Genomic DNA, 24,532 nt, shown 5'->3' on the forward strand with positions numbered 1-24,532 from the left:
GTCTGTTGAATGTGTTTTTTCTTGATATTTTCTTTCTTGATATTGGTTGATATTTTGACTCTCTCCATGAAAATAAAAGGCCCATAAAAATTTGAGACTGTTCTTTATAAGTGAGGAAACTTAAAAATTCAGTAGGGAATCAAATTATTATTATTCATTAACATTTTCATGGACACCAATTGGAATGTTATTATTATTTAAATGTAATATAAAAGTAAAGTGCCCAACAATAATTATTTTGTCTATTTTGGTCAAAAGATGATAAGTGTCTATGTCGCCACTGGTTACATTTCAGCATTACATTTATAGATCTGTCATTGATTCGACTGGATATCACTTGAATATCACTCCAGTAATTCTTCCCCAGCTGTTTTAAATTGGTTTCAACATCTCCTGCTGGAGCCCATGCAGCTGTAAGAGCTAGAGTGTACTTTAGCTTCGTATTTCTGAGTATGGCGTACATAGATATGCTTAAATTAAGTATTTTAAGGAGAAATGACACAGGGAAAAAGTATTGAACACACAAAGAAAGTTGGGTACAAAAAGGCATGGAAAGTCATGACATCATCTGAAATCTATTGCTATTAAATCTATTACTAATCTAATTACTATCAGTAAGTAGAACCTCTCACCAACAAAAGCTTTTGTACCAAGTGTTTCAGTAATTTTAAAAATTTCAGTTAGCATGTTTAATATTTTTCCCTGTGTTATTTCTCTCACATACACTATGTATATATACCTTTTACATTCATATCTCTTTGAAACTAAAATCAAATGTGAATCTCAGGCCAGCAAAATTAGCATTTAAAAAATAAAATGGAGACTGGTACTTTTCAAAGGAATACCATATAATCAATATAAAGTGATGTCTCTGTGTGTGTGGTTTACAAAGAGCTGGTCTAGTTGTCAGCTGGTCTAATTTCCTTTGAATTCACATTCCTTCTTCAGTAATATGAATTTGAGTTCCTTTAAACTGACTTTTATTTGCTTATTATTTTAACTGGACTATCTCAGGTTTTAGTTTTAATCATTATTGTCTGTGAAGGTTCTCAGTCATCCAGATCATCGTAGTCTAAGGAAATTTAATCATTATTCTTTACATAATCATTATTATTCTTTATAAAATCAATGAATTTGATTTCTTTTTTTTAGAAGGTAAAGCAAAGTAATAGGTAAGGGGAATGGATAAATCCCTTCAATTACCCCCCCAATGGTTCCCCATATATATTATTACAGGCTTTAGTTTCTGGGAAATTGGGATTACAACATATAACAAGCTTGACAAGGAAAGATTTGCCTGTGGTAAACATTTTTACCTTCAGAACAGTTTTCACTGTGGAAGGGACGGTAGCAGTCACACTGGTAACTGGTCCACAGGTCCACACACCGTCCATGGCCATTGCAGGGTTCAGTATTACACCATTCAGTCTTAGTACATCCCAGTTCATGGCCTTGGTCCTCTGGAAGTGTTTGTGGAAGAATAGGCTTAGAGTCAATCATCAGGTCTTCCATACACCCAATGAATCCTGCACCACTTTTAGAGTACTCTAAAAGGTCCTCTGGTGCTCCGCCTATATAAATATGAGTAAAGGCTTCAGAGAGCTCGAAAGGTGGTTCACCTGCACCACTATCTATAACTGTGCATCCATCATTGTCACAGTCAGGACCTTTCAGATTTAAGACTAGACCTTCCTGAGCCATAAACACGTGAGCGTCCCTCCATTTTCCATCACTAACCAAGCCAGGAAATATTACATCCAACTCCGATTCCTCAGAAGAGGCTTTTGCATGAAGACTACCATTCACAATCTCTAGAAAGAGGTGGTTGTCCACATCCCCTCTGAAGAAGACCAACATATTAGATATAGTTGTCCGGAAGCGAAGCTGTATCCCGAGACCTTTGTGAACATGGTGGTCAACTTCCCGGCGAATTCTTTCTTCTACAACAACTTGAATGTGAATAAATCCAGGAGTGGAGAAGGAGAAAGTTGTTCTGGTGGAGCATTTCTCATCTAGGAATCCATGAGGGCACAAGCATGTGTGACCATGTTCTCCATCCTCTAGCCATGGATGGCAGGTGGCTCCATTCTGACATTTATGGTCAACGCAACCAAGGAGTTTCAAATTACAGTGACGACCTCCCCAAGGAAGGTCACCTGCAGCTGCCTCAGGACAGTGACAGGTGTAGGTGGCCCTGCCATCTTCACACCAGCCACCGTTCTGGCAGGGCTGGCTCTCACATTCATCAATGTTCACTTCACACAACTCACCTGGAAGGAGAAAATTGGTGGTTAGATATGGTGGAGGTAGATGACCACCTGATACTGTGCTGTATTAGAAAAAACAGAGATGGTAAATGGACTGGTTCTTATATTGCGCTTTTCTGTTTTATCTGAAGACTCAAAGCGTATTACACAACTTGTACATTCACCCATTCACACCAGCACTTTCTTTCTAAGTTCTTCCTATCTAACATTCACACACATTCATACATGCATTGGAGAGCAGCATGAGTTCAGTATCTTGACCAAGGGTACTTCTGGTAACCCAGAAAGTGACCTAGATGAGTAGTCCAGACTTATATAAACAGGTTTAAAAAAATGAATAATAAAGATTAATCGTAAAAAAATATATATAGTAAAAAATAGAAAGTCGTGTAAAGGTCACACACAGGAGTATATTCCTCATCTTCAAGGTGAAAATCCCAGGAGACAAAGACTTTTTTTCATTTGTTTGTTTTTAACAGAATTGAAATCCAATGTTACTTAATTGTGTGCATGTATTACGAATTTATTTTTATAAGAGAGAATGGATTGCAAGATTCACCTTTTGTTTAATTCACTATAAACTAGGAAACACAGACACACTAATACAGAATTTAAATTTTGAGTGTGACAGGGAATTCTGTCTCTGTATTACAAGATTATAAGACCCACCTAAAAATCCAGCAGGACATGTGCAGGTATATCCATTGATCTTGTCTTTACAAATGCCTCCATTTTGACAGGGTTCAGATTCACACTCATCAATGTTGACAGAGCAGTTCTCTCCTGTTATACCAAACAAAATATAACATTATCAGTAGTTTTAATATCTATCTATCTATCTATCTATCTATCTATCTAGATAGATAGATAGATAGATAGATAGATAGATAATTCTTTGCTCACTGATTCCTTTACTTTTATTGACCTGCAAATCCCGACTGACACTGGCAAATATATCCAGCTGCATCTGCAAAGCTCAGCTCCCAGTCTAGCTCCCAGTGAGATGCATCAGAGCGTTCAAAACACTCCCCATTGTTCTCACAGGGCTGATCAGCACACTCATCTATATCAGCTTCGCAGTTTGGTCCTTCATAACCTAGAGAGAAAAAAAGGTGTGCGTCACACACTGAAAATATTTAAAAAACAAACACACACAAAAAAACATGACTCTGATTTAGTGAAGTGCAACTCTGATTTCTTCTGTAGGCAATTCCAGTATCTCATTGTGGTTTGGTTAAAAAACACACAAAAACAACAACAACAACAAAAACAGATGGGGGTGTTATTAGAGAGAGTCGTGAACATCAGAGGCATTCACAGTTTGTACTCTTGTGTCTGGGACAGAAATGTTTGGATTGGAGCTTGTAGATCAGTACCTTGCCAGCAGAGACAGGTGTATTCTTTAACTCCTTCTTGACAGGTACCACCATGCTGGCAGGGATCAGACAGACACTCAAGAATATCTATCTCACAGTGATTGCCCTCATATCCTGTATCAGAGCAGTCACATGCATAGCTGTAAAAGACACAAGGATATCAACATTCAGAGAACGTGGAACAAAGAAACAAAAAAATTTGTTATGTATAAACACATATTTGATAGTGAATTATATAGGCAGATTGATGGCATTTTTGTCTTAAGAGAATAACAATATTATTGAGCTTAAAGAGCTAAGTGGAAGTTAATGACATAAAAAAGTAATTTGAGATCATGGAAATTCATTATCTGATCTGAAGCAACTTAAGCAGAAATTATTAAAGTTTTAATTGTGTTACATTTAAGATTCATTACATTTAGTTACATCACATTAAGTTGCATCACACAAGTATTATAATGTTTATAGCTAACTTGCAATAGATGAATGCTGAATATCTTTGACAGCTATAATGTAACAATTTCTATCGTGAGGTAGCCCAGCATTTAAAATAAATATATAAAATAAGCATATGAGCATGGTGAATGTGGTTAAAAGGGTATTCTATACATTAGTGCAGTAGCTATGATAATAGAAACAATGATAATGACATCACTAACATGACAAAATGAAATGAGCCTTACAAGGACTAAAATGTTAAATACTGCACATTGGAAGCCCAGATTTTTACATCATTTTATAATGTAAGCCCGCAATCTGAGGGCAAAGTGCGCTCATAGGGTGATACGGGAGTATAAACTCATAAAGATAAGAGGGGTCTGATTATTGAAGACCTTATATTTGAGGATCAGGATTGTAAGTTTGATTCTGGATTTGACAGGGAGCCAATGAAGAGTAGCCAATATAGGAGGAATATACTCTCTCTTTCTAGTCCCTGATATACACACTGAAGGACATATCCTGGTCAAAAACAACTCCAAGATTCCTCACAGTGTTACTGGAGGCCAAGCAAATGCCACCCACAGTAAGCATCTGGTTAGATACCATATTCTAAGATTTTAGCGCTGAATACAATAAATGGTAAATGGCCTGCATTTGTATAGCGCTTTACTCAGTCCCTAAGGACCCCAAAGCGCTTTACACTACATTCAGTCATTCACACACTGGCAATGGCAAGCTACGTTGTAGCCACAGCTGCCCTGGGGCACACTGACAGAGGCAAGGCTGCCGGACACTGGCGCCACCGGGCCCTCTGACCACCACCAGTAGGCAAACATGGGGTTAGTATCTTGCCCAAGGATACTTGGCATGCAGCCAGGAGGCAGCCTGGGATCAAACCACTGACCTTCTGATTAGTGGCTGACCTGCTCTGCCACCTGAGCTACAGCCACCACAATAACCTCAATTTTATTTGAATTAAGAGGCAGGAAATTAGAGCCTGTAGTTTAACTGATTGGTGTGTATTATCTGGCTTCATGGATCGATAAAGTTGGGTATTATCTGCATAGCAGTGAAAATATATGTTATGCATTCTAAATGATACTGCCTAAGGGAAGCATGTATAAATGGTCCACAGAACCCTGTGGAATCCCATAATTAACCTTAGTGTGTAAAGAGTACTCTCCATTTACATGAAGAAATTGGAGTCTATTAGATAGATATGATTCAAACCACTGCAGCACAGCAGCTTACAAGACCTACTGTATACTCAAATAGCTGCCATAAAATATTACAGCCAACAGTATCGAACTGAGCACTGACGCTTAGCAGGAGAAGCCCAGAGATTCAATTCAATTCAATTCAATTTTATTTTATTTTATTCATATAGCACCAAATTACAACAACAGTTGTCTCAAGGCGCTTTATATTGTAAGGTAGACCCTACAATAATACATACAGGGAAAACCCCAACAATCATATGACCCCCTATGAGCAGCACTTTGGCGACAGTGGGAAGGAAAAACTCCCTTTTAACAGGCAGAAACCTCTGGCAGAACCAGGCTCAGGGAGGGGCTGCCATCTGCTGCGACCGGTTAGGGTGAGAGAAGGAAGACAGGATAAAAGACATGCTGTGGAAGAGAGCCACACAGATGAGTCCACTGTCAGAGGCAACTAGTACTGTTTCTGTACTGTGATGAGCTCTGAAACCTGAATGAAACTCTTCAGCTCTTCTTAGATGTGTTCACTATGTTCATTATCCATTTTGGATAATCCATAACACTGGATAGAGATCATACAAAGCCAGGCTGCATCAGGCTATCCACAGACCGCCCATTCCCAGTTTACTCCTCATTAGTTTGTGTGGCTTTCACCACACAAACCTGAAGTCTGTTTTACCAAAACAAAAAACAACACAAAAACATCCACATGGGAACATGGAATGGAAAAACACTGGACCAGGTCTACACTGAAGTCTACCCAGCCCCCATCTCAGAGAGTCATGGACTAGGTTTTTTTTTTGATTCCCTCCCCTCTAGCAGGCTCGGGGTCAATAAAGCACACACAGAAAGACTGAAAAAGAGCTTCTTTCCAAGGGCTGTGAAAGCTCTGATTGAAGATTGAGCTGGACTGGCAAATTACACCTTACACCCAACACGTCACATTCATTGGACATTCACATGAGCCATAATTTGTCTGATATTTATTATTATTTTTCTTTTCATAATTGCACTATTGAACTCAAACTACTTAGTAATAGTCAATTTAGTACCTCCTATTTCTTGTTTTCTTTTTATATCATTTATTCTACAGGGAGTGCAGAATTATTAGGCAAATGAGTATTTTGTCCACATCATCCTCTTCATGCATGTTGTCTTACTCCAAGCTGTATAGGCTCGAAAGCCTACTACCAATTAAGCATATTAGGTGATGTGCAACTCTGTAATGAGAAGGGGTGTGGTCTAATGACATCAACACCCTATATCAGGTGTGCATAATTATTAGGCAACGTCCTTTCTTTCGGCAAAATGGGTCAAAAGAAGGACTTGACAGGCTCAGAAAAGTCAAAAATAGTGAGATATCTTGCAGAGGGATGCAGCAGTCTCAAAATTGCAAAGCTTCTGAAGCGTGATCATCGAACAATCAAGCGTTTCATTCAAAATAGTCAACAGGGTCGCAAGAAGCGTGTGGAAAAACCAAGGTGCAAAATAACTGCCCATGAACTGAGAAAAGTCAAGCGTGCAGCTGCCAAGATGCCACTTGCCACCAGTTTGGCCATATTTCAGAGCTGCAACATCACTGGAGTGCCCAAAAGCACAAGGTGTGCAATACTCAGAGACATGGCCAAGGTAAGAAAGGCTGAAAGACGACCACCACTGAACAAGACACACAAGCTGAAACGTCAAGACTGGGCCAAGAAACATCTCAAGACTGGTTTTTCTAAGGTTTTATGGACTGATGAAATGAGAGTGAGTCTTGATGGGCCAGATGGATGGGCCCGTGGCTGGATTGGTAAAGGGCAGAGAGCTCCAGTCCGACTCAGACGCCAGCAAGGTGGAGGTGGAGTACTGGTTTGGGCTGGTATCATCAAAGATGAGCTTGTGGGGTCTTTTTGGGTTGAGGATGGAGTCAAGCTCAACTCCCAGTCCTACTGCCAGTTTCTGGAAGACACCTTCTTCAAGCAGTGGTACAGGAAGAAGTCTGCATCCTTCAAGAAAAACATGATTTTCATGCAGGACAATGCTCCATCACACGCGTCCAAGTACTCCACAGCGTGGCTGGCAAGAAAGGGTATAAAAGAAGAAAAACTAATGATATGGCCTCCTTGTTCACCTGATCTGAACCCCATTGAGAACCTGTGGTCCATCATCAAATGTGAGATTTACAAGGAGGGAAAACAGTACACCTCTCTGAACAGTGTCTGGGAGGCTGTGGTTGCTGCTGCACGCAATGTTGATGGTGAACAGATCAAAACACTGACAGAATCCATGGATGGCAGGCTTTTGAGTGTCCTTGCAAAGAAAGGTGGCTATATTGGTCGCTGATTTGTTTTTGTTTTGTTTTTGAATGTCAGAAATGTATATTTGTGAATGTGGAGATGTTATATTGGTTTCACTGGTAAAAATAAATAATTGAAATGGGTATATATTTGTTTTTTGTTAAGTTGCCTAATAATTATGCACAGTAATAGTCACCTGCACACACAGATATCCCCCTAAAATAGCTAAAACTAAAAACAAACTAAAAATTACTTCCAAAAACATTCAGCTTTGATATTAATGAGTTTTTTGGGTTCATTGAGAACATGGTTGTTGTTCAATAATAAAATTATCCCTCAAAAATACAACTTGCCTAATAATTCTGCACTCCCTGTATATGCTGCTTTGAAAAAGACTGCCATCAAAGAGTTTTGCTGAACAAAATTGCACAATGGCAATAAAGAGCCTATCTAAAATAAGGTACAAGGATTTTTTTTTAAATATGTTAAGTTATTATGATTATTATGTCTATTTTTCATGTTCAAAAAAGCACACATTATAGTATATGATATTACTGCTTTCCTCATGTTTAAACTGTATGTTGTGTATTAACAGCCTCCTGCACAAATCAAACTCTTGCACAAATTATTAGTGCTGACTGACAGAATTAGTGTGACGACTTGACTACTGCCTTTAGTGGGTGTGATCAGCTCCTTAAAACAGTAACCTGGTAGCTTTCTAGTATCTGTTTTTAGTATTTCATGGTCTATGCTATTGGGGCAGCTACAGATGGACTGGCCTACCTGTTAATCATATCATGACAGACTGCACTGTTCTGACAGGGCATACTGGCACACTCATCAACATCAACTTCACAGTGGATGCCACCAAATCCAGGTAGACACTCACAAGAGTACATTCCTATGAGGTCATGACAATCGGCTCCGTTGCGACAGGGATTTGACTCACATTCATCTATTTCAGTCTCACAGTTGACTCCTGGAAGAGAAGGGGGGAGTCAAGCAAAGGAGATAAATCAAAGCAATGAAAGAATAATAAGTTGTCATGTCAAGAAAACAAAGCACAATCAACTACCCATTGAGATCAGCGACCATCAACATTAGTGTGCCTATTCTCGTCTTCAGATACCCTTGATGATTAAAAGCTTCTGGTAAAATCCTTAAACAAACTAATTGAATGAGAGATGAATCTAACCTAAATGCTTAAAATACTCTCTGTGCAGCTGTGCCCAGTTTATCAACGACAAACAAAACAACAGAATTAGCAGAAGCAGAAATGGCTCTATGATGTGAGCGAGCACCGGTCTTCCTACTCATGCATTCTTAGTGAAAATGAGTGTGTGATATGAAACAAAAATTTTCTAAGCAAATAATCAAATCAACCAGTTTCTGTTCAGACCACAATTAGTGGTAACATATACTGTTGAAATACATATTTTGGAAGTTTATTTGTCAGCGCATTAACAATGTGGAGGTTCTTTCATTTTTCCACTTTTTCACAATACATTGTGTAATTAAAAAGGTAATCCCCGTGGTCCATTGATTTAAGGTAGCACCTTGCTGCAGTTATGTACAAAACATAAAGACTCTTTAGCTTCTGCACAACTGAAGAGTTAATATATTTATAAAGACCCTGAAAACTTTCTGTGAAATTGGGAGCAAATATACAATGAACCAGTGCAAAAATCTCAGAAGAAATTTGGAAAGCAGGTTAACTTCCTACTTCTAAATTCAAATAACCCTGAGATTTTTGTACTCAGTCCTAAAAATCTTGGTTAAACATACCGGTAGTATTTAACCAGATACTTACTCTGGATGGCATTACCTTGGCCTCCAGTAACACTCTTGGAGTTGTATTGGACCAGGATATGTCTTTTAATGCACATATTAAACAAATATGTAGGACTGCTTTCTTCCACTTGCACAATATCTCTAAAATTAGAAATGTTGTGTCTCAGAGTGATACTGAAAAAGTAGTTCATGCATTTATCACTTCATGTCTGGAATGTTTTCATCATTATCAAGCTGTCCTAAAAGCCTTGAGTTGATTAGACTCGATGGAGAGCATATTCCTCCCAAACTGGCTTTGCTTCATTGGCTCCCAGTTAAATCCAGAATCAAATTCAAAATCCTCCTCATCACATACAAGGTCTTAAATAATCAGGCCCCATCATCTCAGACTGCTGGCTGTTGGCTTTTTACTTCCACCTGTCACCAACTGCTTGTTCATCTGTTTTTTGTTTGTTTATTTTTATTTTTTATTTTTTTTACTGTTGTTGCTTTCTCTGTATTATTACTACTATGGAAGTCTTGCCTATGTGAGACTTTGGTTCACATTGCCTAAAAGTGGTAGGAATACAAAGTAAATGACATCCCAACCTGTAACTGGAAGCACATAATACATTTCAGTTTGATGAATAATTTCTAAAAATGAACGTCTGTTTTATGTGAGAGAGCACTCCTTGGGAACTCCTAGCGTAGATGTTGCCTCTGCCTATACTTGGAGTAACTTTGGTTAAGTTGGGCTCATGAATTTAAGTCTGTTTGGTGATTATCTTTTAACAATTCCATATCTCAGTTTGCTGAGTGCGTTTTCAGATATTCTGGTCATATTCTTTGTTACAAATTGCCTGCTCATTTGAGAGCCATTACAACTCTGTGTACGTTCAAAAACACGCTCAAAACCTTTCATGCATACACTTAATTGCTACTGTTTTGTTTTGTGGTGCTTTGTTGTTTTGCTGTTTTCATTGCATCAAGGCACTGTAAACCTTTCTTATGTCTTTATTTTCTCTGTTAACCACATTGAGTTTTCATATCATGAAATGTGCCATTTAAATAAATTGTAATTGGCCTTAGCCACTTTAGTATTAGTATAGTTTTAGGCCTTTTTAGAAATATATGCCTATAACGTAATATGGACACAGTTTTCCTCTTTGATGTGTGTGTATGCAACTTTTGAATGTACCTTTAAAGCCCATCAGGCACTCACACTTATAGTGGTCCTTCTCATTAATGCAAGTGGCGTTGTTCTCACAGGGTCTTGAAGCACACTCATTGATATCAATTTCACAGTTATAGCCCTGAAAACCTGGGACACAGAAGCAGTGAAATTCTCCCACTCCATCTATACAGATGGCACCATTCTGACAGGGCTCTGATGAACACTCATTTATATCTTCCTCACAGGTCTTTCCCTCAAACCCAGGTGCACAATGGCATTCGAACCCTTCGGGTTGTAATAAACATGTTCCATTGTTCTTGCAGGGTTCATCAATGCAGTCGGTTACAGGTGTCCTGCAGTCTTGTCCTCCATACCCAGATGGACACCTGCAGAAGTAGCCATTCAGTTGGTCTACACACAGAGAACGAGGCTCGAAACAAGGATTGCTCTGACACTCATCCACCTCCTCTGTGCAGTTATCTCCTGTCAGTCCGTCTGGACAGATGCAGTGGTACTCTGTGGTGCCAGGAACACTACTGCAGTCCTCACACGGAGCAAAAGAGCAGGCGTCATAGAGTTCATCACAGTTTTTGCCCATGTACCTCACCCCATCTCTGGCACAAATACAGGCATAATCATCCATTGTGTCCACACAGGTAGCACCATTTTGGCAGGGTGCAGACAAGCATCTGTCTGCTGTGGCTGTGCAGAATGTTCCTGTGAGAAAAAAAGGAAATACATTGAGTTAATGTCTCTGTTTAAACATTTAATATGTCTTCTATGTTCTATTGCAGCGGTCCCCAACCTTTTTTGCGCCACGGACCGGTTTATGCCCGACAATATTTGCATGGACCGGCCTTTAAGGTGTCGCGGATAAATACAACAAAATAAAACTAGTACCGGTACCGAAAAAAGAAAATTTATTCATAACACACGTGAAAAGACCAAGGAAAACCGAGTAAACGATAAAAACGATAACAAAATAACGCTGAAAACCGATGAAAACCCTGAAAACTATACATTTCACACCTGAGCCTCAACTCTCACAGCCCGGTACCAAACGACTCACGGACCGGTACCGGTCCGAGGCCTGGGGGTTGGGGACCGCTGTTCTATTGGGTATAAAACATGGATTTATGAGATTTGAAAGTCATTGTATTCTCTTTTACATTTTACATAGCTTCCCAACTTCTTTGGAATTGGGTTTATTTCCAGGCTGGCTGTGTAGAGCAGATCATTTTCTAGGTTTCTGTGTTAAAGGTTGGTGGGTCGATCCCTCGCTGCTCCAGTCTACATGTGAAAGGACTCTTGAACAAAATACTGAACCCCAAGTTGCTCCGGATGTGTTCATTGGAGCATGAATATTAGTAAAGAAGAAGTGAGTGAAAAAGAAGTGGAAGAATATGCTGTATCTAATTGCTAAAAAGACTCTCAATATCTTTTACTTTATTCCAGGCTAATATATCCGATTTTATTATCCTATTAGAATACTGATGCATTAGTATTTAGTATTTTAGTACTTATTTGTGTTTTTTCATCCATTATAATAGATATAAACTTGGACAGCCTTTATAAAATCTGTCAGATTGTCTCTTTTCAGTTTAAACCTTTCCGAGCATACATATAGCTCCGTGGTCAAATCACTCCCTTACCTAGTCGCTTTCATTCAGCATATTACTGCCACCTCCTCTGTAATCTCAAAGTCTTGTTACAAAGATGACCTATACAAAGATGAGTAACTGGAGTGTGTGGCAGACATGACAGCTCTCGATCAGAGCGTAGGAGAAAAACTATATGCTTGTCCACTGTACAGATTTACGTGTTACGTTTTGTTAAGTCTTGGTTTTTTTGATAAACTCCTCATCATTTACTGTTTTTTTTTTTTTTTTGTTCTTTTAATTTTATGATGACAAAGTTGTTCTTGAACTGGTCTTTAAATGTGTAAATCTTGATTCAAATTTCTTTTTGCTTTTAAGTTCAAATGACCCCTACCACTCCACATCAGTCAAGACCTTGTGTTTCTCTGCATGTTTAGTCTCAAAATGGCAATTTTAATTGTAATCTAGACAGACTTGACAATTTTTACAAAGTCACAAGCAAAGGAAGATCAAAAAATGGCCCATGTCTAAACAAGGATGGTTTATTCATCAAAATTATTAAATTAAATAACTTTTTTTTTGTTAAAAAAAACATGTTCACATGAGCAGAACGGTAGCCCAATATCACAAAGAATCGTCACATGATATCAAACAGAAGCTGTCAAATCAGTTCTCTTGAGCAGGCAATCATGATGAAGCAGTTCATTTTGATTCAGGCTGGTCTTAATATTTCTGGCCACCAGATGCCACCAAAGAGGGCTGTGTTGAAAAGCTTCAAGTAGCACCTCTACTAGTAGATCTAGTAGATCCTTCTTCAATACAATCTTCAGTGAGCTTCATTTGGCCATTGACCATAACTAATGGGAACTAAAACCTACACTGGAAAAACACTTTAAGCCAATTTAAGGCAGATATGCAGTATATCAGTCCATATTTCACATTTGTGGGTATCTAGGGAAAATGGCTGGGCAAGTACAGTGAATTCTTTCAATACATATTAATGTGTGCCCTCATCAGCCAGTGCTACTAGGTTTCAGTAGAATCAGTTCACATTCCTTTTAAATAGGCCACTCTCAACACACTATCCAAAATACCCAAGTCTACCTCCCGGTCCCCAGTTCTTTGATCAGTGTTATGGTTCCAAATTCTCACTGGAGTGGAAGATATTAAAAGTGACTGAGTTGCAGAGGAGAGGAATGTGGGAGCAGAGTGACAGTGTAAAAGAAAAGAGAGATAAATAATAAAAGTAAAGAAACATGGTTATGATTACAAATTGTCTGCATTTTTTCTGTTACAAAATTCTGTTACAAAATAGAAAGTAATCAAGCCAAAAGATTATATGTGTTATTCTTTCTTTTTGCTCTTATATGCAGTTTATGTTCCCAGTTTTCATCATAGTGAAAAGTGGCATACACAAGTTGCAATTGTGTATAAATTGATTAGACCACCACCCAATGTAATGTTTATGCCACAGGTACCCTAAGCTAACAATACTGGTAATTAACGAAATCATTTTTGGTTATTCAACATTAATTTGTGATTTATCAAACATTTAAAATTTGTTTCATGTCTAAAACATGGAAGTGTGACAAATGTGCAAAAATATAAGAAATAAGGATCAATGACTGTAAATATACTATGCCACAAATCTTAACTTCCATCATTATAAAATCATAGACCACAAAACCTCAACCTGGGATTACATCACCTACAGTGCTGTTTTGTTTTCTTCTTTACACCATGTCAAATCATACTGTGAACTTTTTAGAACTAGAGCATTTAGTCTGCACATCTTTATTTTTTAAAAGCCTACTGAGTTCTCTATTCTATATCTGTGTCTGACTTCTTGTCTTCCATAACTGCTCTGTGCAAAGCTTGAGATTTAGAATCTCAAATGCTGTTATCTTCAGTGACAGCAGGTGTAGCAAAGTTAGAAAGTGATGCAGTCAGATCAGGTAAATTTTTAAAGTCCAAGGAACAGATTAAACATGTACAAAGGAGAATTGTAGATTTATACAAGTTGGAGAGGTCTCTTGGAGGCATTCCTGAACAACCACAAATTCCAAGTTCAAACATCACATAAATCAGTTCAAATAGTTTTTCTGGATGTATGACTTTGAGATAGGTCTGGGGAAGGATGAGGAGAAAATGGTTTGGAAATTCAAGAATAACCTAGGAACCACCAAGCTCAAGCCTACCGTGAATTGGAAACCGCCAGAACACCAGTATCACTGACACTGTGCCCACTAACTGAAATCATAGTAGAACAGTGATATTAAATGATTGCTCACAGCCAGAGACACTACCTTTAAATAAGAAGACATCTCAGCTTATGGGACTACCAGAGCAGACTTGAGAAAAGCTAAAAGAAATTAAATAAAAATAATAATAACTACATGCTAGGATTGGAGAGGACTTTTGTAGTACTGGCAGCAGACAGCAGATGTAGCAGGGCACTCAGTCCATCACAGATCATACCAAGAAAATGTAACATGTACAAACCAACAACTTTGTCAGCATCCTAGATTACCTTAACTTACCTTATTTGTACAATTTGATAGCTGCAATAACCCAATATTTGGGGTCCTCTTTTCTATTGACTCATCAGGAATGATGGTTTCTCCATTGGATCAACAGAAGGAGTAGCTTCTCCTAATGGTGTACATGGATACCCACTACAGTCCTGTGCTGACCAACTGGCAGAGGTACTCACACACATCTTTATCTGGAAATCTTGAGAGATGAAGACAAAACTGCCCACCATTCCTCGTGTATGTAAAAAAAACAACCCCCCCCCCCCCCCACTACTTGGAGGTAGTGTGGAAGTTTGGACACCAATCACTCGCACATATTTTCGTCATGCCCCCCCCCCCCCCCCCCAAAATCTAATATCAATCTGATACTGTGGAAAAAAACTGCAATACGAGCTCCCCAATACTATTGAGGTCTTTTATTTGTGTCTTGAGAATGGACTTTAGACACATCCATCCATCCATTCAGCCATATCATGGGGATGATGATCTAAGAAGAGAGATCGTAACTCCCAAACCCAGACAGAGCTAAAAATTCATATTTTTAAATTGATTTTTTAGAATTAAATTATAATTTTAATAATTAGAATGATTTTGAACTCTGACTAATTATTCCTATTATTTAATGTATTATTACCCTGCCTCTACAATTAATTAGTATGTTGTAATTTGTCTTATTTATAGAATAACCATGCAAAAAAAAGTAAACTCCTCAAGTGTGGCCTCAAGGCAGGCATTATCCACAGTCACTCTGTTAAAGTAGAAGGGTGTTACCATTTCCAGTTCTGGTTAAGGTGCCTTCTGCCCTCAATCCAAACATTAGACACTAACTGCGTTTGATCTTTCCAGATTACAGTGACTCCAGAGGAGTGTTAGCCACCTGTAGGCTGGATGTGCTCCAGGATGCTGTAAGGATTCAAGATTAGCTTCAAGTCTTCTTGATGTAAGATGGAGTATAGGATAAACATAGTAATTAAGTGACATAGACATGTAGCAATAAATCTTATCAAATTACACATCGTAGGGGGACATCGCCCTTTCACTGACTCCCCCAACCCACTTGCACACAAACTCTTGCCCACAAACACTCGGTTTGTGTTGGACATTGCTGTTTATATAAGATTGTATTGTGTTGTATATAAGACTTTTATTTTATTTTTATCTTTTTATCTTTATGTTGTTTAGTGTACCCTGCGGGTCGTGGGACCATTGTACTTTCAAATTCCTGTGTATGATCTGTAAATATGGTTTTTAATAATAAAGCTGACTTTGACTTTGACATGAACAGTAAGTATTTTAACAAATGTATTGCATTATCTTTTCTCTGTACCACTACATCAAGGAGAGGTGAAATAGCCAATAATACTAAATGTCTGTCTTTTTTTTAAATTTGTATCTCATACATTGCATATGTATTTTGGTATATTTGAATATAATATAGCAACGCTTCTATATCCTTTTGTTTCTTATGCAGAAAAATTGCTGTGATGTAGTCCATTTTTACTACTAACAAATAAAGAAGCAGTTGGATAAATATAGAAATAAATAAGTAGCTACATTAGCTGCTCCCATCACAGATTGTCACAGCTGGTAGCTCTACTTATTTGATTTGGGAGATTTATTACGCCTGGATATCCATTCTGAAACAAAGTCCAAAGGATTTGCATCTCTTCCCAGGCTCATGGCTATATTAAGTAGCATAGCTATTTGACGCTTAATATAAGGACTTTGCTAAGTCCTTAGTTAACGAGTAATAAAATTTATAAATATTTACAATATGGTTTATTTTTAAATAAGTGAACAGAGTGTTGAATTTTAGAATTAGAAACAGATTTAGAATTCATTTGTAGGATATTCTTGAAGGGAAACTTCTAATTCAACAATATTAATAAGTTCAACTAATTTACTTAGTATTTCATTATTAAACATTTACTTATGCATTGTGTGTTGCTTTATAGGATAACATATAAACACACAAAACATTTAACATATGTTTATTTTTTCAGTTCTTATTAACATATTAATTTTTATTAAGCACCTTATAAAGACTTAATTAAAAGGGCTTTTTAATTTAACACGTATTATAGTGTTATTACATGTTGCGCCTGAAAAGGTTGAACAATTGGAAGGTTGGTCATTTGAATCTTTGGCTATTCCATAACCAAAATAACCTTGGGGAAGACTGAAAACAGAGTCATCAAAGTGTGAATGTGTGTGTGTGACCATTAGATAGAAAGCACTTAGATACGCGAAGCTTGTATGAATTTATGTGTGAATGGGACATGTTGTACAAAGTACTTTGAGTGCTTAAGTACAGTAGAAAAATTACTGTATAAGAAAGCGCCCATTTACCTTTCCCTGGCCTTTTCAGTTTATTTTTTATTAGTTTTTATTAGTTGACTCTGTGTTGTTTTATGTTGTTTTTTAATATGGGGCTGTTTTAATTGTCATTTTATGTATTATGTGTTTTATTTTTTTCTGTTTTGTTTTATTCTATTGTTCTTAACTTATTTACTGTACAGCACTTTGGTCCTGTGCTGGCTATTTTAAAGTGTTTTATAAATAAAGTTGGATTGGATTACTAACCTTTTCATATTTTACACATTTTCTCACTCATTTGATGTATACCTGAGATTAATTAGACAGCGTTACTGTCCCTCTCTTTCACCAGAAAGCCTCCAGAGCCTTTCCATGTTGTAATCCCTCTGGCCTCTTTGGGTCAATCCCCTTGCTCTTGTAATCTCCAGGTGGCGAAGAGCTTATAGCTTACAGCTTCAACCTCTAGCTTGTTTCCACTCAAGTAACCTACCAAAGTTCAGATTTGCCACCATAGGTTGTGTTACAATTGCAGTAAAACAAAGAAACGATCCATAATGTTTCATACTAATTTAGAAAACCAGTAGCACTTTACAATACAGCTCATTAGTAATATGGTAATAGTTGGAGCGGACCTTTCTACTCTCCCAGAGTACTCAAAGCACTCTATACAACATTCACTTTCCTCTAAACTAAACTGAGTGCTTCCTAGCTACATTCACGCTGAAATGGATGTATTGGAGAGCAACTTGGGGTCAGTATCTTGCCCAAGGATACTTGGCATACTGACTGGAGGAGCCAGGGATCGAACACCAACCTTCTGATCAGTAGGTGACCTGCTCTACCTGCTGAGCTAGTCACCCTTTTGGTCTGACGTGTCACAGATGGATGAGTGCGGGCTTAGTGGTTGCTAGGAGAACGACACATGTCTGACTGCATTGTGCCAAGAGAAGATTTTTTTTTAATTTTTTCTAACCGGTTCTGTTCGGCAGTTTTAGTCAGCAGAATCATGGTCTGAATGCTTTTTTGCCCCAAACAGATTTTCTTTTGCCAAGATGAACTCTGTAGAGGCTCCTCTTGTCACTCTTTTTATTTTATTTTATTATCTGAGTGGAGCCGTTGCTGAAAAGAGGTGAGGGCCATTTTGATGAAAGAGAAGAGATAATAACATAAAGATAAAAGGACGTGGAACAGAAAAAGAAAATGAGACAGAAAGAGAGAAAAAGGGGGTGGAGAAGTGAAAAGTTGCTGCATCTTTAACAAACCAGAGGTGGTTACACAAACAGACATACATATGTGTATGTGTGTGTGAGTGTGTGTGTGAGTGAGAGAAAAAGAATATGAGTGTCTCTGTATGAGCGCTTGTCATAAAAAGTACTTGATAATGAGAGTGAGAGACTCCAACAATGCCCCCCGGGAGCCAGAGGTGGACAGAGAAATACCAAGGAGACCCAGGCTGTCCACAATGACCAGTGGCGAGCAGCAGGGAGAAGAACACACCAAAACTAGCAATGACCTTGATACGCAGTTAGCCTAGCACCAAACCACTAGCCAACTGAGGCCCCAGATATAGTACAGGAAATGGGTGCAGGAAGTCTTGCAATTCCTATCTCTACTGACAAGCCAGTCAGTAGAGATAGGAATTGCAATTTGGATTCCATTACTGATATTTGATTCCTTATCAATTCTCCCATTGGTTCTTATTGAATTCCCATTGGCTCCGCTTTGAAAGTCACCACCATGGGCAAGCAGCATATCAAGGATATCACATGTGAGCAAATGAATTGTATAGTGTGTGGTCAAATGTTTATGTATATTGTCATCAATGTTGAGGTTGTTACTCAAACAAAGCATTGTATTACACATATTACACAGAACACGTTTTCTAAAAGTAATGCAGGGGATTGCTCTCCTTGCTGTCACCACTGGTCGCCACTGCCCCTCTCCTCCCCTTGGGATTTGACAGGGCATTTTGGTATGGTTGCTGGCCTGCACCCTTAGGGTTTGTATTTTGGAGTGCCTTGGGATTCTTCGTTGTTTGGTGGGGACTCCACGAGGGTTTGTGCAGTTCTCGAGGGTCTGGGGTCTGTGGCCATGTCCTCGACTTTTGCTTGGGGAGCTGGCCTCAACTGCATGCTGCCTCTGATCCCCTGACACCAACACCCTTGGCTTTTGGAGCTGTGTCCAGTGCCCATTTCTCTGCTTTCTTCATATCTTTCACGAATCTGGTCTTTAAGTGCTCTAGCATGTTATCCACTAGACATATGAATAATAAAATAATGTAAATAAATAAAACAAAAACATTAGCAAAAGGAACTTAGAGAGAGGTCCTTCTCTTGGCAAAGCAAATATGTCTGTCACTAGAAAGCATTCAGATCATAATTCTGCTAACACATTTAAAAAAAAGAAAAAGTAATGCAGTGCGTTACTTAATTATTCCCAGGCGAAGGTCATTTGTTACAGTGCTTACTACAAACGTTTCTCTGTAAAATGGACTGTCTCATAATTACCATTTAACTACATAAACCTATAGGCCACACTCCCACACACCAGCACAATCCCTATTCTAATATGATCACACCTATGATCTTTCTCTTTGATTTATGTATCAACACAAAGCTGATAGCAAAAACCAAAGTCTGTCCTGGACACAGTTTAATCTTTACCATTGTCCTGTGAAGGTTCTCAGTCATCCAGGTCATCGTAGTCTAAGGAGCTTGGAAAGAAAAGCGTCTGGACTTCTTTAAGTAAGAAGTCCAGACGCTTTTCTTTCCAAGCTCCTTGGTCTTTACCATTGTTCTCTTGTCCTTTTGTACAATAAAAATAAAAGTAATGTCCATATCCATGCTGTGGATGCTACTATTTTTCTCTTTAGGGACATGCACTATAATCAACTGACTGTAGCACAAAGCGGAACTAATAAGCAGAATTGGCAGCCAAGCAGGCTAATAATTCCAAGGAATTGAACCAGTTTTCTACTAAATTTCCATCCCTACTTGTCAGACTTAAAGGTGACCCTTTGGGTGCATACAAGACATTTTGGAAAATTTCATATTTCCAGTTTTTTTGGGAATAGCTTGACACATCCTATTCTAACAGGACTGTGCACCAGCGTGCAAAGTAAGGTCCATAAGGACATGGATGAGCGAGTTTGGTGTGAAAGCACTTGGCTGGCCTGGACAGAGTCTTGATCTCAACCGATAGAACATGTTTGGGATGAATTCGAGCGGAGGGTTTTATCCAGTATTGGTGTCGACCTCTTAATTGTGTTTTTGGAATAATGGTTGAAAATTCCAATTAATAAACTCCTAAATTTGTGGAAAGCCTTTCCAAAAGAGTTGACGCAATAATAGCTGCAAATGCATTCAGACAGACAAGTGAATACTGACTCTTTAACATGTCCACTTTTTATGATAACCCACAGAACACACACACACACACACACACGCACACGCACACACACAAGGTTGATGCTTATTGTGCAGATAGCTGGACCTGTCAGACGTGATGCAGAGGAAAAGGTCAAAAATTCAACAAAGCTGAAAATGCCCAGTGCACATTAAAGAAAAGTTGCTGGGTCGCTCCTCCTTTGCATACAGAGCTCTCAAAGTCTACAGCTTAGCTGTCAAACTCCCTATGGCACAAATATAAGCAATCACAAAAAATTTTCTCTTCCTAGACACACACACTATTTTGTCTCCATTTTCTGTGAGACAACTCTGATTATTAATTAACTACTAATGACAAAATAAAAATGACAACTTAACCTACAGCAACTTTAGTAACTGCTCATATTTATTTAGACTTCATCTCTCCTATTGAGTTCTCTGAGCTAGCTTCTATATTTGTTTAGTTAAAAACATCAATATGTCAGTTTTATCCAATCTTGACTAAAGGCATTTGACTACATTTCTGCCTGATGACACGAGAGCAAACAGGTTAATATATAGGTCCAAATCACAACAACAGTTGCCTTGAGGTACTTTAAATTGTAAGGTAAAGACCCTACAATAATACAAAGAAACAGAGAAAAACCCAACAATCATATGATCCCATATGAGCAACAGTGGGAAGGAAAAATCCCCTGTTCACAAGAAGAAACCTCCAGCATAACCAGGTTTAGGGAGGGGCAACCACCTGCACCAACTGACTGGGGTTAGGGGAGTAACACAGGACAAGACTTGCTGTGCTAGAGGGCCAGAGATGAATAATAATTAATAACTGAATGCATCGTTACTATGGTAGGATTCAAGGTCACCTGATCCAGCCCTAACTATAAGCTTGATTTTAAAAGAAAGTTTTAAGCCTAATTTTTTAAAAGTAGAGAGGGTGTTTGTCTCCCAAATTCAAACTGGAAGCTGGTTCCACAGAAGAGGGGTCTGAAGGCTAAAGGCTCTGCCTCCCATTCTTATTTTGTCTGAGAGCAATGTGTTCTTATGGAGTGATATGGGTCTCATTATTGAAGACCATTTATGTGAGAAGCAGGATTTTAAGTGATACTGGATTTGACAGGGAACCAATGAAGGCAAGGCAATATAGGAGAAATATGTTCTCTCTTTTTTAGTTCCTATCAATACTCTTGCTGCAGTATTTTAGGTCAACTGAATGCTTTTCATGGAGTTTTTAGGACAATAACGGAAAATAACGAATTACAGAAGTCCAGGATAGAGGTAATACACACATGAACCAGTTTTTCAGCATCACGCTGACAAAGTGTGTTTCAGTTTGTCACAGTGTTACTGCATGCCAAAGTAATGCCATTCAGAGTAAGCATCTGGTTAGATACCATATTTCTTAGATTTTAAGGAGTACAGTAACCTCAGTTTTATCTGAGTCATTTGCCTGTCCTGGTTTCATGGATAGGCAAAGTTGCGTGTCATCTGCATAGCAGTGAAAATGTATGCAATGCCTTCAAATGCTACTGCTTAAGGGAAGCATGTGTGGAACTATGAGGAACTCAATAATTAATCTGGCAGTAGCTCAGGTGGTACGGCGGGTCACCTACTCACTGGAAGGTTGGTGGTTTGATCCCAGGCTCCTCCAGTCTACATGCCAAATATCCTTGGGCAAGATACTAACCCCATGTTGCCCTCCGATGCATCCATCGGAGTGTGAATGCGAGTGAATGTTAGATAGAAGCACTAAAAACCTTAGATAATGCAGATGAATGCACGAGTTGTATAAGGACTTTGAGTGCTCAGTGAGAGTAGAAAAGCTCTACATAACAACCAGTCCATTTACCATTTAATCTTAGTGTGTGAAAAGGATTCTCCATTTAATTGGAGTATATTAGATAGATACCACTGGAGGCAGTACCTTTAATACACTAAAAAAAGAGCATGTTGGATTTATTTAATTCAATAGTTGACATTGGTTGCACACAATTGTTTTGCTTTGGCAGAAGCTTAAATCTGTAATCAACACAACGTATTCATATTCAATAAACCTTTTTGTTTTGATAAAACGTGATTGAAACATGTTTAGATGAAGTAAGTTGAGCTCTTGGAATATTTTAATCCTTCACAATTTTGTCATTTTATTCCAATACTATTCTATAACTTTTACCTCAGTACTACTTGGTCACTTAAATACTACTTGTTGTCTCTGGCTCTCTTCGGTGTTCAGGAAGTGCCTGCATTTGCTGGGCCTTTGTTTTTGTTAAAAGGGAGATTTTAAAAAGCTGAAAACATGGTTTGTGCTTTAAATCTTTGTGACCAAGATGTGACCTTGTTTTTGCCCTCCTTTCATGCACATATAGGTGTGAATGAGCTTCTCTCCAGTCAACTGGTTGCACTGATTAGGAATGCATGACTAAGGAGCACAATCTCTCATTCAGATCCAATCATGTGTAAAATCTGACAGATAGAGCTTTCAAAAACTAGAAGCAAATGAGGAATTCTGTCTCTAACAAATCAACTTTTCTATTGAATGATCTAGCCACATATTAACTACTAATATTTAAAAATCTGCTAAATATATTTGTCTGACAACAGCCTAGTAATTAAAGTAATGGTTATGGACATGTCTATGTTTTCTCAATATTCTCACTTATTGTTTTCAGTCCTGTCACTGTTGAGAACACAATATAGCACCTCCCTGAAACTTCTTTTCACTCATGGCATTTCTAGGACCTGCTCCTCTTATTGGTTTGTAAAAGTGAGAATCCTCAGGACTCCTCAGGACTATCAAATAAATAAACAAATAAATGTTGAGAAAAAGAAATATCTTAAATAATATTTTAAATATATGTATTTTTAAAATAGTTCTCCGTTTTTTTTTATATCCCTGTGATTACTCTTGCAATGTAATCTGTTACCTTCTCTAAAACAAAAGTGTTAAGTGTGTTTGTACTCACCCCATTTGAACATCATCATTGTCAGCAGCACCGTCTTTAAATTCACATGAACTTTCCCCAACTCCATAGCACAATCACAGACTGGGGTATGTAAAACCACAAGGAAATATCAATTTGTTTTTCAGTAGAAAAAAAACAAACAAGTGAAGAAGTCCTACAGTAATGGCATGTTGCTGTGCAATGTAAAGGCTCCTCGCTGTGTTGCGGTTGCCCCAATACTCATGCTTGGATACAGACCGAAAGCCCTCCCTGCTTTAGACTGGAGCATAATCAGCCACGTGAAAGAAAACAGGAAAACATGAACTGGATTAGCACCTGCTAATACTGTTTTTCATTCAGAGACCCTCAAACCGTTTAACTGTCCCACCTAGAAACAGAAAAAAGTAAGAAAATATTATCATCTGTAAATAGTTTTTCCTTCAACAAAAGCAAATGGTAAATGGAATGGTTCTTAGAAGCGCTTTAGGGCAAATCTTCGAATTCTGCAACTTTTTGTGAAAAAGTGCAATGTGTAAAACCTGTTCAATTCACTTCAGATAAAGAACTTCAAATACTAAAGTGGAAAAGCCAACCATTCCCATTCAGCAGAACTTGGAAACAGTTTGAAGAAAAACAGAAATAATCTTCAAAATAAGGAAGGCTGGCCATCATCTTCAACCATTTGAGGTGAGGTGACAGTCCACCCAATTGACAGACAGAAGAAATATATGAGAGAAATCCACCACAGTAAAGATAATTCGGAAAGTTCTTAAACATTTATCTATTTTTCTTAAATTTTGTAGTCCCATTTGACTAATGATTCTAGTTTATGCAGCTTTTATCCCTGGTGACTATTGAAGTAAAAGTCAAACTCTTCAAAAATAACAGCACAAATAGGAGTCTACAGTTATTTCAAGATGGCTGCCAAGTGGAAAAGCATTCTTGTGCAAGGTCTATGACAAGTTCAATAACATAACAAATAAGGTAAAATTATCACTCTGAAATCAGTAAAAACTGAATGTAGAAGCTTCAAAAACAGAGTTTCGGTATTGTTTTGTAATAGTACATCTCTCAAAGGTACATCTCTTTGAATGTAGCCCTTTTTCTGCATGAGACACCACAATACCCGGGGGTTTTTCAATACATTTGTATCTACACTCAACTCTAAACTAAAGGCAAAAATGCACCCACAATAAATAAAAAAGATATATATATATATACTTGTTTGG

At 38.1% G+C, this 24,532-nt stretch overlaps 1 protein-coding gene across 1 annotated transcript in view; it reads right to left on the bottom strand.

Annotated features, from left to right (window-relative positions):
* Nucleotides 1–23,673, bottom strand: part of crb2a (crumbs cell polarity complex component 2a) — a 39,360-nt gene extending 15,687 nt beyond the window's left edge. Inside the window, exons 1-7 of the mRNA XM_040048711.1 lie at nt 23,325–23,673; nt 10,549–11,241; nt 8,364–8,559; nt 3,644–3,783; nt 3,193–3,363; nt 2,937–3,050; nt 1,317–2,270 (exon numbers count right to left, since the gene is read on the bottom strand). Of these exons, the coding sequence (XP_039904645.1) occupies nt 1,317–2,270; nt 2,937–3,050; nt 3,193–3,363; nt 3,644–3,783; nt 8,364–8,559; nt 10,549–11,241; nt 23,325–23,391 (2,335 nt within the window). The 5' untranslated portion in view covers nt 23,392–23,673. The remainder of the gene's footprint in view (nt 1–1,316; nt 2,271–2,936; nt 3,051–3,192; nt 3,364–3,643; nt 3,784–8,363; nt 8,560–10,548; nt 11,242–23,324) is intronic.
* Between the last annotated feature and the right edge of the window lie 859 nt (nt 23,674–24,532).

Source organism: Simochromis diagramma, unplaced genomic scaffold (assembly GCF_900408965.1).
Source record: "Simochromis diagramma unplaced genomic scaffold, fSimDia1.1 OVJJ01000683.1, whole genome shotgun sequence".
In the NCBI taxonomy this organism is placed as follows: Eukaryota; Metazoa; Chordata; class Actinopteri; order Cichliformes; family Cichlidae; genus Simochromis; species Simochromis diagramma.